The sequence below is a fragment of the Megascapheus bottae genome, chromosome 20, assembly GCF_031878675.1.
Source record: "Megascapheus bottae isolate mThoBot1 chromosome 20, mThoBot2.hap1, whole genome shotgun sequence".
NCBI lineage: Eukaryota > Metazoa > Chordata > Mammalia > Rodentia > Geomyidae > Megascapheus > Megascapheus bottae.
Genome location: NC_143528.1, coordinates 35,484,561 through 35,503,932, shown reverse-complemented (window position 1 = coordinate 35,503,932; position 19,372 = coordinate 35,484,561). Strand labels below are relative to the sequence as shown.

Genomic DNA, 19,372 nt, shown 5'->3' with positions numbered 1-19,372 from the left:
GCTGATATGTGTTTACCATGTGTCACGTGCAAAATTCATTTAATCCTTGTACAAACGGTGAGGCAGGACTTTTAATATTATTATTATTATTATTATTATTATTATTATTATTATTTTACAATTAAGGAAGCAGAAAAACCTTCCCACCTTCTTGATCCGAGTTTCTATATACTTCTCCATTCCCCAGTATTTTCTCTGGGAAGCCAGATGAACTGGTTAAAACTGTCTAGTGAACTTCACCAAGACCGAAATGACTAAAGTCATAAACAGGTAAAACTAAAGACAATTAAATGCACTTGACTGTGAGCAAAGACTATGAATTAAAAAAAACAAAATCAGACCTTGAGACAAAGTAAATTCCCCTGAGAAAAGCCAATGGAAAAAATATACAGGAAAGGTACCTAAGGAAAGACAACTTTATTTAAAATAGGTCCCCTTTGCAAGGATCTGACATTTCTTTAGCTACAGGTTTCTGGTCTAGGCTAGTCAAGTTAAGGTACATAGCAACCGCATTAATGCAGCATAATGCAATGTAACATAACATAATGATCAGATGCCTAGAATTCTTATATTTTCTAGCAAGCTTGGAAATTAGGAGTTGGTAACTACACTATATAATTTTATTTATTCATTTATTTAGGAGTTCACAAGTGCCATAACTTACATGTCATAATTCTTATCAACTTTAGGGTAGGGAGCCTTATTTTCCTGACAAGGGCCATTTGGAAATTTTAACATTGTTACAGACAGAATATATCATCCATACAACAGGCAGGCAGCTAAGGGCAGCTGATGAGAAGCATACAAGACTGTCCTACCAAATGGTTTTGAGGGTTTGAGAGCCAGAGGTTCCTCACCTCTGACTATCCTACAAACATTTCTCATGCTTAACAAAAATCAGGAGAAAGGACACACACATAAGCATGTGCTCTGTACTCAAACACTGAATGGGGACATGAATAGAATGTTAAAGAGAAAGACTTCTGTCAGACTTTTAAGGCTCTCACATATTCTAATACATGGACAAAGAAGGTTAACCATGAACATTATTACTCTGCGAATTATGTTAAGTTCTCTTTTGTCAGCAGGATATCTGATTTCTAGTATGTAAGATACCAGGCTTCTGGTAAGGAAATGTGAGAGTTAGTCTAAGTTTTCTTACCTCAGTATAATGTGCACAGATTCCAAACGGGACGTGATGTAGGCTTTGGTGACCTCAGGAGTATAAGTTTCTAACATGTGGGGCTCTGTGGCTTTGACATATGGCACAGAGGCTGCAAGCCGTTGCCACAGGCTCAGGAGATAGTGCACGCTATTTGGAGCAAACTCCCAGTGCTAAGATAATCAAAGAATAGAAGGCAAAATTTTCATTTCTGTACACACAGCTTCAAAGCATTAACACAAAAGAGAAAGATTATAAATAAACTTTCAGGGGCTTCATTCACTTTTATATGGTAACTAGCTGAAAGTGGTCATTAGAATTCCAGAAAATAAGGTGGCTCTCTGTTGGCTGAGTAAACCTCACAAGGAAAGCTGTACCTAAATTTTTAGATTATTAGCAAGGATGTGAACTGTCTGGAGAACTTTAGTTACAAATTTAGATGCCAAAGTCCTACTATGAGCCTGAAGAACCAGAAACTATGGGGGTAAAGCCCAAGCACTTGTGTTTTTCATCAAGCAACCAGATAATTCTGAACAAAATGTACAGTTTCTTAGTTGGGGGAAAAAATGTACAGTTTGAGTTGCAATGTCATCTTTTCTGCTCTAGGGCTGGACTGGAATTGCAATCCTCCAGATCTCAACCTCCTGAGTAGCTAGGACTGCAGAGGTGGTCCAGGCCTTTTCTTGGAATCTAAGTGTTTTAATTTCCATATTTAATTTCTCTAACCATACTGCTTATATTCCCCATCCCAGGTAGTCAGGGTCTTACATACACTTGCCTAGCACTGTACCACTGAGTTTTAACATCCCCAACATGGGGCTTAAATGATGGAGTTGGGTGCTCAAGGCTAGTGCTCTACCATCTGAGCCACAGCACCATTTCTGGTTTTCTGGTGGTTAACTGGAGATCAGAGTCACATGGACTTTCATGCCCAGGCTGGCTTTGAACTTCCATCCTCAGATCTCAGCCTCCTAGAGTAACTAGGATTACAGGCGTGAGCTACCAGTGCTTGACTGTTCTTTGTCCTCTTGTAAATTTAAATGAATAAGCTGTAAGTGTAATTGCTCTGCAAGGTATCTTATACTTTATATCCCCTTTGCCAAGGGGGCCAGCTGGAAGAATGTTCTTATGAAGCTAAAATCTGTAAGAGAAGAGATCCTAATGTTTAAAAATACACAAGCAACCCAAGACAAACCTGTAGGCTGGTCACAGTGAAGTTGGCTATTAACCGGATGACCTCTGGGTAGTTTTCCACCTTAACCAGTTCTCCCAGTTGGTAGTTACTCTTCAGTCTGGCCAGTAGTCTGCAAAACTCATGGTAATTGTTTGGGTCTGATAAACTCTGGCAACAACACAAGAGAAAATTAAAATGGAAAATGTGATTCACCCTTACATTTCAAGAATGATATGTATTAGGGCTAGCATGGGAGAAGGGTAAGAATCTATTAATTCCAGGTTACAGATTACAATTCAGAATGATACACCTACACAATGTTTAGGAACAAGTAAAAAGTAACTTTTATATAAGAATTATCACATTACCATCTCATGTGTTCATAATAATTGCCTACAAGATGGATTAGCTGCAGTTGGCAGTGGGCCAACAAGAACTCAGAGCGGATCTTGTATACAACTTGCTAAAGCTGATTAACTGAAGAAGAAGCTAAGATGTGACTAGCCTGTTTGGTTCTCACATCTGTCAAAGTGACTACTAAAACAACCCTGTAGTTTACTAGAAAGTTAGTTACACAAATGCCGCGCGTGCGTGTGTGTGTGTGTGTGTGTGTGTATAAATACATACATTTTTTTTCCTGCCAGTCCTGGGGCTTGAACTCTATCTGGGCATTGTCACAGAGTTTCTTTTGCTCAAGGCTAGCACTTTACTACTTGAGCCACAACGCTACTTCTGGCTTTTTTCTGTTTATGTAGTACTGAGAAAGCAAACCCAGAGCTTCATCCATGCTGGGTAAACACTCAACCACTAAGCCACATTCCCAGACCACTGCCTCATATACTTAGCATTATTATGCTAAATTAATGCATATTATAAACTTGCTTATATATTGTAACAATGTATTTTATTAGGTTTCTTTATGAGATTTTATTTTGTTCACCACTGTAATACTAGTACATAGTGAGAGCCTGGTATAATTTGCTGAATGAATAAAGAAATTTTAAAAAATTCAGGGCTAGTCAAATACTCTACCATTTTGATTTTTAGTTATTCTTCCTGGGAGCTGGTCTTTGGCCATGATCTTCCTGATCTCTGCCTCCTGAGTAGCTGATTACAGATACCATACTTGGCCCAAATAAAAGAATTTTTAGATTGGGTCAGTACTAAGTTTATTTAAACACACATTGCTTTTATGAATTTTTTTCTACTATAGAGAAATAATGGTTTGAAATATGTCATGTTAGTTGAAGCTCAGGGTCCAAAAATAAAAACACAAGAAACAAAAATGGCAATCAATAAAGAAGAAATATTTGCAAGAGGAACACTGAATTTCTATGAAGACAACTCTATACACTTAGGATAATATCTATTTATAAAATGTGAACACAAACTAAGATCAAACTTTAGGTCTTACTTGCTTGGGGGAGAAAGTGACCAACCAGCTTCACGTTTATTTTTCTACATCAATCTGACCATCCCTCCCTTATCATTATTCCTGTATGTTTGAAGCTTTGAGGCAAATATACTCAGTAGCTGTCTAGTGCTATAGATACTTTGAAGAACAAGATTAAACTGTTTTCTGGATTTCTGGATGTCTAGACAGATGTCCTTCAGATTCCTACAACTTTGCATATACTAGTAAGACACATATGCAAAATTTCCAAATCTTACCTGTGGATTTTCCAGTATTCGTTTAACACCATCAACAAGGTGAGAGAGAAACTTGGCCCTTTCAGCATTGTTAAACAGGGATCTTCTGACTGAAGCGATCTGTACTAAGCAGGATAATACCTGAAAGCCGGACACAACAAACAGTCATTAAGCTACTTTCACCAGACCTTGTCTTCTCTTACTATATTCATAAGGATATCTTTAAGTAGTTGCGTGTGTGTTTGTGTGTGTGTGTGTGTGTCCTGGGGCTTAACCTCAGGGCCTGAGCACTGTCCTTGAGCTTTCTCAAGGCTAGAGCCCTACCACTTAAGCCACAGCACCACTTCCAGACTTTTCTATGTATGTGCATAGGCAAACACTCTACCCAGCAGATCACACTCCCAGCCTCTTTAAGCAGTTTTATTAAAGAAAAAGTAAGAAGATCATAGCAACTATCTACGGTTGCATTCAGCCTGAAAATTACCTTAAGTATTAGAAATAGCCAAGCTCTGGAAGCTTTAGCTAATGGTTGGTTTCAGAGGATAGGAAAGAAAGAGGTCCCCTCTCCTATTGTGGCTAGAATACAGGTTAGCAGTTTCTCTACAGATGGATAATAGTTCTTGCTCTATGGCTCTCCCTTAGCCCATGGCTTTAGCTCTTCTCTGGTTTCCTTCCCTTTCTCCTAGAAATCTCCATTCCTGACAGCCCCACTGGGGTATACTGTGTTGGAGTCTCTTAATTTTGCTAATGCCTATACAGACACTCCTTTCATTAACTCTATAAACTGTGTTATCTTTCTCCAGCACTGTCTTACAGAAAAATACAACACTGCCAAGGGTGCTGTGGCTCACACCTGTAATCCTAGCTACTCAGGGGGCTGAGATCTGAGGATCAAGGTTCAAAGCCAGCCCAGGCACAAAAGGACCTGACTTATCTCCAATTAACCTCTAGAAAACTGAAGTGGGGCTTGGCTCAAGGGTAGGGCAGTAGCCTTGAGCTGAAGAGAGGTCAGGGACAGAGGAGAGCCTAGGCCGGGTTCAAGCCCACAAAAACAAAAACCACTGAATTCACATTTTTGGTAAAGCAAGAGTATTAATTTGGAGATAACCAGGAATGTAGTTTACTGCAGGGACATCAAGTAGAATACCCTGGTACTTTACTGCATTTTGGGGGTAGTGGTGGTGGTAATATTTTGTGCACAGCAGTTCAATTGTGGTCCAACAATCTAATATTGGATCAGAATGGTTTTAGAACCTGAATGAATTTTCGATTTGAGATTAAGCTATCCTGCTTTCAAGGATAGTTTAAATTATTCAGGTAAAGTATACAACTTAGCCTTCACCTAGCAGGTTCCATTATCTCTTTGTATCATATGCCTGAAGAATTCAAAAACTTTCCTTAATCTGGAAAATCTGGGAGGATCAGTTAGATAGTATAAGGCAACTCCCACCCTAGCCTGTAGTAATCACTGTGAGGTAGAGACAGAAGATGGGAGAGCTGGGCTATGTGCAGAAATTCCAGAAAGGAATCACTGAAAAAGAATTAAGACTTTACTGCTATAACTTTTAGGCTGTCATCTTAATCTCATAGGCCAGGTAACTAACCTTAAGTGTATGTGCTATTTCTATGGTTTATAAAACAAAGTGCACATAAAGTTCATTCACTATTGTTATTTTCTAGAAATAGATTTGCTTCAGAAATTGTGGTTCTGACTTACCAGAGGTGAGAATGAAGGAGGGATGGAATGATACAGGTCAAAAAACAGCTGCAGAGTTGAAGAATCTAAAAATGCTAGGAAAACAAACCAGCCAAAACATCATTGTCTACAGAATTGCTAGCATTCTTTCACTTTACATTAGAAAATTAAATTTTATGCTTATTTATCCTACAGAATGTCTGTTCCCTTAGAAAGCAATAAACTAGGAGAGGATTTTGTTTTCCATTTTTATACACTCCCCACCCCCACTTCAGTACTGGGGACAGAATTCAGGGTCTTGCCAGTACTCTATTTCTGACCTACATCATCTTATTCATATATCTCTATCCCTATCTATCTATCTATCTATCTATCTATCTATCTATCTATCTATCTATCTATATGCCAGTCCTGGGGCTTGAACTCAGGGCCTGGGCACTGACACTTTTCGCTCAACTCTGCCACTTGAGCTACAGCACCACTTCCAGCTTTTTCCTGTGTATGTGGTACCAAGGAATTGAACCCAGAGCTCCAGAGCTTTGTGCATATTAGGTGAGCATTCTGCCACTAGGCTATGCTCCCAAAGGGTGTGTGTGTGTGTGTGTGTTGAGCATTCTACCACTAGGCTATGCTCCCAGGGGTGTGTGTGTGTGTGTGTGTGTGTGTGTGTGTGTTGAGCATTCTGCCACTAGGCTATGCTCCCAGGGGTGTGTGTGTGTGTGTGTGTGTGTGTGTGGTGAGCATTCTGCCACCAGGCTATGCTCCCAGGGTGTGTGTGTGTGTGTGTGTGTGTGTGTGTGTGTGTGTGTGTGTGTGTGTGTGGTGAGCATTCTGCCACTAGGCTATGCGTGTGTGTGTATGTGCCAGGTGAGCATTCTGCCACTAGGCTATGCTCCCAGAGGGGTGTGTGTGTGTGTGTGTGTGTGTGTGTGCTAGGTGAGCATTCTGCCACTAGGTTATGCTCCCAGGGTGTGTGTGTGTGTGTGTGTGTGTGTGTGTGTGTGTGTGTGTGTGCTAGGTGAGCACTCTGCCACTAGGCTATGCTCCCAGGGTGTGTGTGTGTGTGTGTGTGCTAGGTGAGCATTCTGCCACTAGGTTATGCTCCCAGGGTGTGTGTGTGTGTGTGTGTGTGTGTGTGCTAGGTGAGCATTCTGCCACTAGGCTATGCTCCCAGGGGTGTGTGTGTGTGTGTGTGTGTGTGTGTGTGTGTGTGCGCTAGGTGAGCATTCTGCCACTAGGCTATGCGTGTGTGTGTATGTGCCAGGTGAGCATTCTGCCACTAGGCTATGCTCCCAGAGGGGTGTGTGTGTGTGTGTGTGTGTGTGTGTGTGTGCTAGGTGAGCATTCTGCCACTAGGTTATGCTCCCAGGGTGTGTGTGTGTGTGTGTGTGTGTGTGCTAGGTGAGCACTCTGCCACTAGGCTATGCTCCCAGGGTGTGTGTGTGTGTGTGTGTGCTAGGTGAGCATTCTGCCACTAGGTTATGCTCCCAGGGTGTGTGGGTGTGTGTGTGTGTGTGTGTGCTAGGTGAGCATTCTGCCACTAGGCTATGCTCCCAGGGTGTGTGTGTGTGTGTGTGTGTGTGTGTGTGTGTGCTAGGTGAGCATTCTGCCACTAGGCTATGCTCCCAGGGGTGTGTGTGTGTGTGTGTGTGTGTGTGTGTGTGTGTGTGTGTGTGTGTGTGTGTGTGTGTGTGTGTGTGTGTGTGTGTGTGTGTGTGTGTGTGTGTGTGTGTGTGTGTGCTAGGTGAGCATTCTGCCACTAGGCTATGCTCCCAGGGGGTGTGTGTGTGTGTGTGTGTGTGTGTGTGCTAGGTGAGCATTCTGCCACTAGGCTATGCTCTCAGGGTGTGTGTGTGTGTGTGTGCTAGGTGAGCATTCTGCCACTAGGCTATGCTCCCAGGGGTGTGTGTGTGTGTGTATGTTAGGTGAGCATTCTGCCACTAGGCTATGCTCCTAGGTGTGTGTGTGTGTGTGTATACAAGATCTAAGTTGCCTAGATGAACTCAGAGCTTCATCTGGCTAGGCTTGCCATGCTTCCACCCCAGCTAATTGTTAGTTGAGAGATGAGAGTCTAGTGAATTTTCCTGCCCAGGCTATCTTTTAAATATGATTATCCAGACCTCAGCGTCTTGAATGAAAGGATCACTGATATGAGTTATGGGTGTCTTCTGTAGGCTTTGATTTTCATGAATAGATATTATCCTAAATAAATAGATCACAGAACAGAAATTCTTTTCATTTTTCTGCCAGTCCTGGTACTAGGCAAGCACACTATCACTAGGCCAAACTCCCAGCCCAGATAACAGAAATTCTTGTGCAACTCATACAAAGTAACAAGACATACTTATTACTTAATAATTAAGAGTTCTTAATTGTTGAGGGAATCTAAAGATTTCTCTAACAGCTTTTCCATATATGAAGACAAATATTAAAATTCCAAGTTCTCTTTCAAAGTAAATAAGTGATATGTAGGGGGCACATTTAGGTTTGTAGTCTCTCTGTTACCTGATCTCCAGCTGGTGGGGATTTGTACTGTACACAGGTCATCCGAGGACTCGTCAGTAGATGTGCCGATGAAATCAAAGTTCAGGCAGTTGTGGGTAAGTTTGAGTAGCTGCATGAGCAAGCCATGCTGACTTTCGTCATTCAAGTTCAGATTCTTTCCTGAAGCCTGAAAAATTGTCACAATAAGCACCAAACAATTGTTCTTTTCCCAGATTATTCCCAGATTCACGAGCAGGCTGTTAAGCCAGAAAAGGAAGGGTCTACTTTAGCACATTAAAATGTTTGTTTTTTTCCTCCCCTTTGAATAAAAAGGAAAACACCTATTCTTTTTATGATAACACCTATCCTCCTGCTTTTACTATTAATACACAATTGCTACAAAAACATGAAGCTAATATTTAAAGAAATTTATTCTCTTAACACTTATTTCTTTACATATTGTAGACATAATGAGCAGAGAATTTTGAAGCAGTGAATTTAAGAATTGCTAGGAAGCTAGGGACCAGTGGCTCATGCTGTAATCTTAGCTACTCAGGAGGCTGAAATCTGAGGATCACAGTTCAAAGCCAGCCTAGGCATGAAAGTCTGTGAGACTCTTATCTTTAATTACCAGAAAACTGAGGCGGCATTGTGGCTCAAAGTGGTAGGGTACTACTAGCTTTAAGCTGAAGAGCTTAGGGACAGTGCCGCAGGCCCTGAGTTCAAGCCCCATGAACGACAAAAGCAAAAACAAAAACAAAGAATGTATGGGAGATTGTATGTAATAATTTCTATATAAGGTTAAGACAAAACTCGGGAGAGATTTCTGAGGAAGTTCAACCCTACTCTGCCTTATTTGAGGAGGGGCACTGAAGGGATTGAACTCAGAGCTTCCTTCTGCCCGCTTGGCCTGCTTGGCATTCTCCTACTTGAGCTATGCTTCTGGCCCTGTTTTTTTGCTGCTAGTTATTTTGAAGTTGGGAGTTTCATATACTTGTCTGCCTGAGGTTCAAATCATGATCCTCCAGATCTTAGTCTTTTGAATAGTTAGGATTATAGGCATGAGTCATGGGCACTCAATTCTTCCTTCTTCCCTCTTTTTCTCCTCCCTCCCACCCCTGCCCCTCATGGGGCTTGAACTCAGGGCATTAGTCCTGTCTCTGAACTTTTTAATACCATGGAAGAATCTTCACAACTAGAATTTAAACAAAATAATTGAATTTTATTCATTCTCTTGCAGTGTATCTCCAGATAAAGCTGAAAACTAGCCCATATCTACTTTATACACTTCAAAAATGTACCAGCCAAGCCTCAGTGATTGCTCATCATCTATATCTGATAGCATCAGTGAAGAGGACTTGATTCTTAGTTTTCTCATAAGCTACTCTCCCAAGGAGGTGATATAGCTTTGCTAGACCCTCTGGCCCCATCCAAAGAACATACATGAGAACTCAGAAGTAACTTAGATTGGGAAATGTTGGAAAATAAGAAAAACAAAAATCCCCACAGAAGTACATAGAAAGCCAAAAGGACAAGACATCCAAACACAGGTATAAATGCACAGGACTCTTAAGATTGTATTTCTTGCTTACTTCAACTCTATCAATAAATGATCTGGAAACCAACTGTCTACTTTAAAACAGGCAATTTCCTTATGTGATACTGTCTACCCTTTCAGGTTATTAAATCTAAATGGATGTTAAAGATTCAAAATCTACTTTCTTACAGATGTTACTTGTTTATTTGATACTTTTAACTCAGCAGGAGATAACAGAGTCAACCTAGTTTTGTGTAACAATATAGTAGTCTGAACCTGTTTACTGAATGCTAAGAATCCAAATACCATAAAGCTAACATGCTTTCATTCTGAACAGAGATTTTATGTGGTTATAAAACAAGACAGCAGATTTCTAACTTTGTGGTAAACTAGAAATCTTAAGATAGGAGCATGGGATGAGTGTTCATTTACTGGTCTTTACCTGGAGAACATTTTTGAAGTGGGGAAATCACAATCCCTTTTCTAACTCAATGTTTAACCTTGCTGGCTTCCCACTTTCAGATGCCTATTTTCTGAAATAAGAATGACTTGAGACTTATCAGTGTTCACCGGTTAACTCCTAATGGATTCCTGTCTCAGGCTTCAAAAGGAACTGGGAATCATGATCCACCATATAACTTACCTGTTTTAGTAAATTGCAGGAAAGTGTGAAGATATCAAATAGTGAGGAATCGCGGAAAGAAGAGGCTATTTTTCTGTGCTTGGTTAACGGATGAGTGGTGTCTGCCTGTATAAAAAAAGAAGAGGCCAATCCAAGTTACAGAACTGATTGCAAGCTAGGAATTCTTCATGTAATCTTCAAATAAACCAGAAAAGACTTCAATAAATAAAAGATAAACACAAAGTATATTTTTAAAGCTTAAATTACTGCTAAATTGTATCTCATGAGAAGATGCAGAGGACAGTAAGCTCCCAGTTAACCAGAATCTTAGTTTTTCTCTAGCTTACAGAGGAAAAACAAAAGAAGGGTGACTATTTCTACTTCATATTTAAAAATTTCCCTGTAGTTAAGAGGGGTAAAATTTAAATTGTTAGGAAACACTGCTAGTAATTATTGTCACTGTCACATTGTGACTTAGTCACAAAACCAGACACAGTTGCAAAGCTTCGATTCTGATAAATAAACCAATCAGGAATGAAGTTATTACAGAAATCCCAAAACAGTCATTGACTAACAGCTCTTTAAATTCATGACTATTAAATGACAACAGCCTGTAATACTCTTTTTTTCTTACTATTTCAACATATCATCTATTTACAGTGGAAGTGAGAACTTAATTTAAATGGTCTATAATCTCAATTTATTCCTCTGGCTTTATCTTTGTTTAAATCATTATTATTATTATTTTTTTGGTGGGTCATGGGGCTTGAACTCGGCCTCTTCATTCAGTTCAAGGCTACCCCTTGAGCCACAGCTCCATTCCCCATAGTCTAGTGGTTAATTGGAGACAAGAGTTTCATGTTCTTCAGTGCCCGGTCTGGCTTTGAACTGCAATCCTCAGATCTCAGCCACCTTAGTAGCTAGGATTATAGGCGTGAGTCACCGTGCCTGGCTGTAAATCATTAATTTTTTTTGTGACTAAGGATGAAATTGTCATTAGTATGCTTTCTTTAAACACATAGTAGGGCATTCAATAAGTGGAATAAAAGACTTCAAGACTGTCCAGTGTATTTTTGGTTTAATTATTCACTGAAAACTTACACTTCAGTTCATCCAAAGGGATGCTAATTTTACTTTTGCCACACTAAAGAATAATATAAGCAAGCTTTCTAAGATAAAACCGACTTTCTTGACTTCATTTCTAACTTTAACAGCAAAAGTAGCAGAATTTGAATTTGACAACAAAAAATTAAAAGTCAGAAATTTAAAATAATTATATTAGATACCATTACAATACTGAAAATAATTTATACTTTAACTATGAGACACTTTCACCATTTCCTCAAGAAAGAGAAATAAAATCCTGAAAAGATTTTCTTTTTGTATCAATATACATGCATTTTGGGGAGACAAGCTTCCAAGCTAATAACATTAAGCTCACAGTTTCTGTAATTAATATTTTCCTACTGTACAGGTACTAGTGGTTTCATGGTAAAAGCACAGGCTGGGAAATAAAACTACTTGTATTTGAATTCAGACACTGTAGCTTATTAATGGTGAAGCTGTAAGTAAATAATTTAGTCATATGTGTCCTATCTCCGTTTCCTCATCCAGAAAAAGGGATAACCAGAGTACCTCCCTGACAGGACAATTGTGGAATAAAATCAGTTGATAAAAGTAAAGTGCTCACATCAGTGGTCCTGTGATAATAATTCGAAAGTTCAACCTGCTATTAATAGGGTTTGCATAAACAGAAAACACAAGAACACCAGATTTTTAATAAGATACTGCATTAAAAGAATACTGACAGGGTTAATAAATTGCTTGCATAAGTGTGAGCAATAGCAGCAGTAATGCTAATTTTATTAATGCTGGTAACCTGAGGTTGAGATGTTACAACCAATATTGGCTTGAACAACAATTATATGTAAAAGTAAATAATTTAAAATATAACAGCTGGAGCAAAAATTACACTAAAACAAAAATGCCACTGGTGTTTCCTCTGTAGTGGAATATGACATCACGGATGATTTTAAAAATTAGGTGGTATTTATTTAGCAGAATGTTTCATATACTTCGAAAAGATTACTGACAAAATGTTTAGTAGTAGCATATGGGATTTTTAAATGACTAATACATACTAATGTGTTCAGGAACAGAAGGGTTACAGAAATGATGCTTGTTCCACTTTTATGATTCTTGTTTTGGGATTATTCTTTTCTATCAGCAAGACAACATTTCATTATGATTCTGACATAACAACTATCACTCTCATCTCTATAATGAACATTAGTACCAATATGGAAAAATGAGATGGGAGTGTAAACATTGTGGAAACCTCCAAAGGGCACCAGGACAAAGAGAAGGGAGAATTGTACTTACAGAGGAAAACTCAATGGAACTAGTTTCAAAGGGGCATTAATCACTTACCGCAAAAGCACACAACTGCCAAAAAAGATCATCCCACACATAGCAGAAACATCAAGACTAAGAAAAAATATGTCACTTACTTCAATGAGGAAGGCTGTAGCACTTACTTGATTAATTTCATTGGTCAGCTGAGATAAAATTGTGACGCCAATGATGCAGTATTCAACACTGTCCTGGAAAGGAAAAGTGTACAGTAGAAAGAGATGATGTATGTTTATTCCAAAACTTGAAACATCCAGTCCTGTGTGTCATTAATAAAACTGCCTTGATAAGGCAGCCAAGAATTATACTATAAACCTGCTGTTTCGAAGGACATTAAAGTCAACTGCCACAGGGTGATTGCTAAAACTTACCTCATCAACAAGTAAAAATTTCATATTCTGAAAGTTCCCATGTTATTATTATAATTTGAAAGATAAACTGCAAGAACCATTTGTAAGATGAATGATAATGGATGACATAATTTACAGAGACTACATATAACAATAAGAAAAAGACCAAGATTTAAGAGTAAAACATATACATAAGACACAAGTAAGAAGTTCACAGAAAAACAAATACAAGTACTAAATTAACAAATAAAAATTTGTCCTGAGCTGGGAGTATGCCCTTATTGGTAGAATGCTTCCTTGCTTTAGCATGTATGAAGCTCTGGATTTGACTCCTCTGTATCACATGTACAAAAAAAGTCAAATAGCTGGGTGCTGGTGGCTCAGGACTATAATCCTAGCTACTCAGGAGGCTAAGATCTGAGGATAGCAGTTCAAAGCCAGCCAGGGCATGTAAGTCTCATGGTTCCGCCAGAAAAAAACTGGAAGTAGCGCTGTGGCTCAAGAGGTAGAGTGCTAGCCTTGAGCTGAACAGCTGAGGGACAGCATGCAGGCCCGGGGTTCAAGTTCCAGCCAGAAGTGGTACTGTGACTCAAGTGGTAGAGCAATAGCCTTGAGAAAGCTCAAGGACAGTATCTAGGCCTTGAATTCAAGCCCTAGCATTGGGGGGGGGGGGGGGGGAGGGAAGATTGTCCTGTCTCATTCGGACCCCAAATAATAAGATACCAATTATTTTTCTACATATTGGTTTGACAAAATAAAAATGACTAAACCCCAAGGTTAGGACTCTACTCTATAAATACAATTATTCAAAGGTGGACAAGATACATATGGGGATATTCATTGAGTTTTTTGGCAGACCAAGAAAAAAAAGTGCTCACCTATAGGTTACCAGTTAATTAGGGTTTTGTTTTGTTTTTTTCCTGTTTGTTTTCTAGTCCTCAGGCTTTAACTCAGTGCCAAGGAAGTCCTTAAGTGATTTTGCTCAAGGTAAACGGTTTACCATTTGAGCCATAGTTCAACTTCTGTTTTTTGGGTGTTTAACTGGAGATAAATTTCACAGATGTTCCTGGTCAGGTTGATTTTGAACCATGATTCTCATATCTCAGTGTCCTGGGTAGTTAGGATTATAGGTGTAAGCCAGGAGTGCCAGCTAAATTAAGGTATTTTTAATGTGCGAGACTACAAGTTCAATTGTATTATTAAATAAAAACCAAACACCCAAATCCAAAAAGATATTTTAGTTTGAAATAGTATGAAGACATTTTCAAAAGAATGTGCAAGGTTAAAAATGCAGACGAGAATAAACCAAATAAATTCATTTTATGTCATTAAAAGAGATAAGCATTGTACAAATTTATTTACATTGCTTCTCCCACTGCTAGTATACCAAATATATATACCTGTAAAAACCTTGTGACATCTGTGATTGCATTTCTGAAGACATAGTCATCCTTCTGACAGTCAAACCATCCTAGTTTTGTGATTCTGGCATATAACTGAATAAGAGCTTGTGTCACAAAAGTAGCCAATTTTGGCCGCGTGGCAAGGTAGTTGAGAACATAGTTCCCTATAAAACAAAAAATAGTCCACATGATGAAGAACCCTGCCAGAGAAAGGGTGCATGTATTTAAATATGCTAATAAGCAAAGGAATGACAAAACGTCAACTATTTACCCTCAACCCTCCAATTTCTATATGCTACTAAGAAATGGGACACCGAATTTAAGATTGGTAGGCTGTCAAGTTCCGAATTTTAAATGGTTGTAACTGAGAATTTGAAGTACACCAGCCTTGAATCTATCCCTAAATGGCTAAATTTTCAAGTCCAACATTATAGAAAAAAACTAGATACTAGATAGTCTGTATGCTTAGCAATGTTAGTACACTATCACATATACTTAATTTATACTACTAAAGCACTAAACAATTCAATTTCTTAGAATAGAAAATTCTGTACTTACGAATATCTATTCGCTGTTCCAATGGTAGTGGATTGTTTGTGCGTGATACAAGCTTGGTAAGGCATGTAGCTGCTAGTAACTGGGAGTAAGATGACTGTGAAAAGGGTTTAAAAAAAAAAGGACTCAGTCACAGGTGTATCACTCACATCTAACAATGATGTTTCAAAAACTTTCACCTTAAAATATTCCTGTAATATGTTATTAGAAAGGAAGAAAAAGGAAATATTAGAGGAATCACCACATTATTACACTACCACATTGTGTTGCAGTTCATCTCCAAATTTTATATTTTGAAAGGCACAGTTATCAGCTCTAGATCTGGGGAATATATAACAATTTTGTAGTATATATCAAAACAATTATTTATGGAAAAGAAAAATTATATTCTGATCTACGGACAATATTCTCTTAGTCTCAAATTTATCTTTAAAAATTTCAGTGTCAGTGGCTAGGAGTTTTGCCTCGTGGTTAATGCCTGCCTAGTATGCATGAAGACTGGGGTACCACATATATAGTGAAAGCCAGAAGTGGTGCAGTGGCTCTAGTGGTAGAGCTCTAGCCTTGAGTAAGCCCAAAGACAGCCCTGAGGTCCTGAGTTCAAACCCCAGGACTGAAAAAAAAAATTGAGTCTAGTGGCCCAGAGTGTGGCCTAGTGGTAGAGTGGGTAGCCTTGAGAAAACTCAAGGACAGTGCTTGGGCCCTGAGTTCAAGCACCAGCACTGGCAAAAAAACGAATAAAAAACATGAAAGAAAGATTTCAGACTCAAAAAAACTTGTTTTTTCGTTTCATACAGCACTATCAGAGTCTATGTAGTTATAATGTATAAGAAGGAATCAAGCAAAAATTCCTCCACATAGTTTAGATAATATTATATATCTGGAACAGACTTGCACTACTAAAAATAATCTAATAGAAGAAGATTAAGGATAATTATTAACAAAACTAAAAGTCCTAAAGATAGACTATCCATTTATGTTAATATTACCGAATACCACCAAGTATAAAACCAACATGGGACCAAGCTTCTTTCCAGAAGCAGGAAGGAGTCAACTCTAAGAGCTGGTTATGTATCTCCTAGAGAGCAGATACAATGAATCTACTGAATGATTTCAAGGAAGTACATAAAATTTAACTCAGGCTGGTACTGGTGGCTCACACCTGTAATCCTAGGTACTTAGGAGGCTGAGATCTGAGGATCATAGTTCAAAGCCAGCTCAGGCACGAAAGTCAGTGAGACTCTTATCTCCAATTCATCACCAGAAAACTGGAAATGGCGCTGTGGCTCAAAATGGTAGAGTACTAGCCTTGAACTGAAGAGCTCAGGGACAGCACCCAGGCCCATGGTTCAAGCCCCACCAACCCCTACCTACAAAAACAAAAACACGAAAACAGCAACGAAAAATTCAAAACACTATTCAATGTTTGCCCATGACGTCATAGTCTTCAAATAGCTGGAAAAAGACTTAGCTTTCCTAGCTACCAAAGGGCAATTTTAATCAACTATAATTTACCTACAGAGATAAAAAAATAATTTAGAATTCTACTTTCAACAGCTTAGCTCTTCCACATTCTCATATTTCTTGCCAATCTAAAGGCTATTCTCTGGAGAGTAATTTTTTTCTTTTTTTTTGCCAGTCCTCAGGGTGTGGGCACTGTCCTTGAGCTTTCTCGAGGCTACAGTTCTACCAATAAGCCACAGCATCACTTCTAGCTGTGTACTGAGGGCTTTGTGCATGCTAGACAAGCACTCTACTAGAGAGGCCACACTCCCGGGGCCTGGGAGTTGTCTCAGGACTTTGAACCGCAGTCCTCAGATCTCAGCCTCCTCAATAGCTAGGATTACAGGTGTGAGCCACCGCTTCCAGCTGAGAGTAAATTTTTACATACAAATTCTTTAGGGGTCTATTGCTGTTTAAGACACAATTTTTAGTTATCACCACAGTGATAATTAATAGTAAGCTGTACTTTTTCTTGAATTCTCTTATCTCTGAAACAGAATAATGTAGGTAGACAAGCCTAAAGTCATAAAAAGGAATTGAGTAATTCTGTTATCACTTTTTGAAAGGAGGCTGGTGCTACCTGTAAATCTCGAGGTGGGATTCTGACCCTCCATGCCTTTTCATGACACCAATAGGCTCTCATTAAGACTCCCACCTTGCCAAAAACAGTAATTATTTTAAATGGAGTTTTGGTTACTTTAACCATTTTAAGCTGTAAGGATTCTGAAACTTTAACTACCAATAAATTTCATTGTCAAGGCTATTTTCTCCTAAATTTTTAAAGCAATGAATAGTAGCATGGAGTAGGAAAAGCAGAGAAGATGGGGAAGTTTACACAGTGACAAAGGCTATATAAATTACAAAGGTACCTTATCTACAGCTTTATTTTCTGTAACAGAGGTGACACTTAAGAATTAAAAACAGAGAATGAAACTTTGAACTCGGGTGAAAACTCTAAAAACTGCCAGGACAGATACGTTATATAGAGATTTTTCTGACGAGGCCACATGGCTTTTTCTTCCTAACTTGACAGGTACGGAACTTTGCAGAAATGAAAGGATCAAGGAAGAGACTGTACAATCTAATCCCTAAAGTATAGAACCACCGAATTTCCCCTAAGCCTTGGCCATCCTCCACGACTTGTCAAATCTTACGTACACTTCCTCTCTCAAGGAGCAGCTGGCACTTGCTCAGGCAATCCGGGCTATTGGTGAATTCAACCAAGGCTTTCTCTGCCTGAAGTCGAGTGGTTGTATCTGTTGTTTCATATAGCTGTTTGCACAGATTCTCTAGTTGGGCCAGGCTCTGGAAAAGATCAGTCAAAAAATAAGTCAGTCTAGCCCACTATCTGCCCAAAGCATTCCACTTGAAATTGTGGACAAACTTAAGTGATATTCAATGAAGAAAGAATTGCTTCTTATGGAAGCTAGACAGTTTTTATCTAATAACCATATGTAGCTCGCTTAATTGTATTTTTTAGAAGACAAAATGACAGAAAGCTTACAATTTTAGCCATTCCCTTGAAGATCAATCACAAATGATGCTCTTTTTCTTTGCAAATACCCACCCTTCTAAGGACTTCAAATAAAAATTTTAATCTTACTTGTTCTGACAATTTTAAAATATAAATAGAAGCAATATTGGTACAGTGAAACTCACAAAACAATTCAAATGCAAGAGATTTTTACATAGTTATCAAAATATTTTCCTTTTTAAGCAGTGGCTGTTAGCTTATACGTCTCCCTATACATTAAAATATCACCTCTGAGAGTTCTAGAATGGCTGAGAATGCAGTACCCACCATGCTCCTCAGGTCACGCATGTTTAAAGTTCAGCACTTTCTTCTGATGTACTTTAAACTCTTGCTTCAGTTCCAATTTAAATGGAAGGGTCAAAATAAATTCAACCCTAACATCTGCTCATTGAAAGATAAGAAAGGGGAAACACCCCCAAACAAACCCTTCTCTCCAAATCTTGAACCAGTTCCAAGAAGGCAGGAAGGGTATGGGTGTGTGCTTTGGTCAAAGTGATGTGAGTAAATCTAGAAGTCAACATGCTTTTCAAGGCAAAGTGGAATGGAACTAGTTAAGACTATACTTAACTATCACCTTTCATTGACTGAAGAGGACAGTAAACTGTGATCCTTTAAAGAAATGGTTTGGACTTCAAGTTGTTTGAGGGATCCTACTCTTGTAAGTAACTATTCTAGCTGGGCAAGTGGCTCATGCCTGCAATCCTAGCTACTTAGGAGGCTGAGGTTTGAGAATCAAGGTTCAAAGCCAGCCCGGGCACAAAAGGACCTAGACTATTATCTCCATCCAATCTACAGAAAAACAGGAAGTGGGGCTTGGCTCAAGGGTAGTAGGGTGGTAGCCCTGAGCTGAAGAGCTTAAGGGACAGTGCCCAGGCTGAGCTCAAGCTCCATGAATCACACACACACAAAAGAACTATTCTGATAAAAACAAAAGCCGCCAAACTTTAGAGACTGACTGCCTAACACGTATTACACAGTCTGCCCAAGACTTTTCATTATCTTCATTATGCTGTGACTTTATAAAGTGCAGCTTTTCCACTAAGTAAAGCCTTACGGCAGGATTCAATCTGATCAATAAATTTCCAACATTAACCAAAGGGAAGTAGGAAAGACAAATACTGACACTCCATAATCAATGTTACTTCAGCAAGCTCATGAAAGAACATTTACCTCATTAAGAATAAATTGCCATTCAAAATATTTGAGGACTATGTTTAGCCTTATGCTTCTCTCTGATTTTTAGGGGGCCAATTTGGATTTCTTCACTTGGGAAGCACAGAGAAAACTGTT

General features: G+C 38.9%; 1 protein-coding gene across 1 annotated transcript in view; it reads right to left on the bottom strand.

The window, feature by feature from the left end:
- Xpo7 (exportin 7) overlaps positions 1 to 19,372 on the bottom strand; it is a 79,530-nt gene that overhangs the window by 23,724 nt on the left and 36,434 nt on the right. The window contains exons 2-11 of the mRNA XM_090354274.1: positions 17,707 to 17,853; positions 15,049 to 15,142; positions 14,488 to 14,654; positions 12,863 to 12,928; positions 10,347 to 10,451; positions 8,188 to 8,353; positions 5,704 to 5,777; positions 4,008 to 4,127; positions 2,358 to 2,504; positions 1,163 to 1,335 (exon numbers count right to left, since the gene is read on the bottom strand). Of these exons, the coding sequence (XP_090210400.1) occupies positions 1,163 to 1,335; positions 2,358 to 2,504; positions 4,008 to 4,127; positions 5,704 to 5,777; positions 8,188 to 8,353; positions 10,347 to 10,451; positions 12,863 to 12,928; positions 14,488 to 14,654; positions 15,049 to 15,142; positions 17,707 to 17,853 (1,259 nt within the window). The remainder of the gene's footprint in view (positions 1 to 1,162; positions 1,336 to 2,357; positions 2,505 to 4,007; positions 4,128 to 5,703; positions 5,778 to 8,187; positions 8,354 to 10,346; positions 10,452 to 12,862; positions 12,929 to 14,487; positions 14,655 to 15,048; positions 15,143 to 17,706; positions 17,854 to 19,372) is intronic.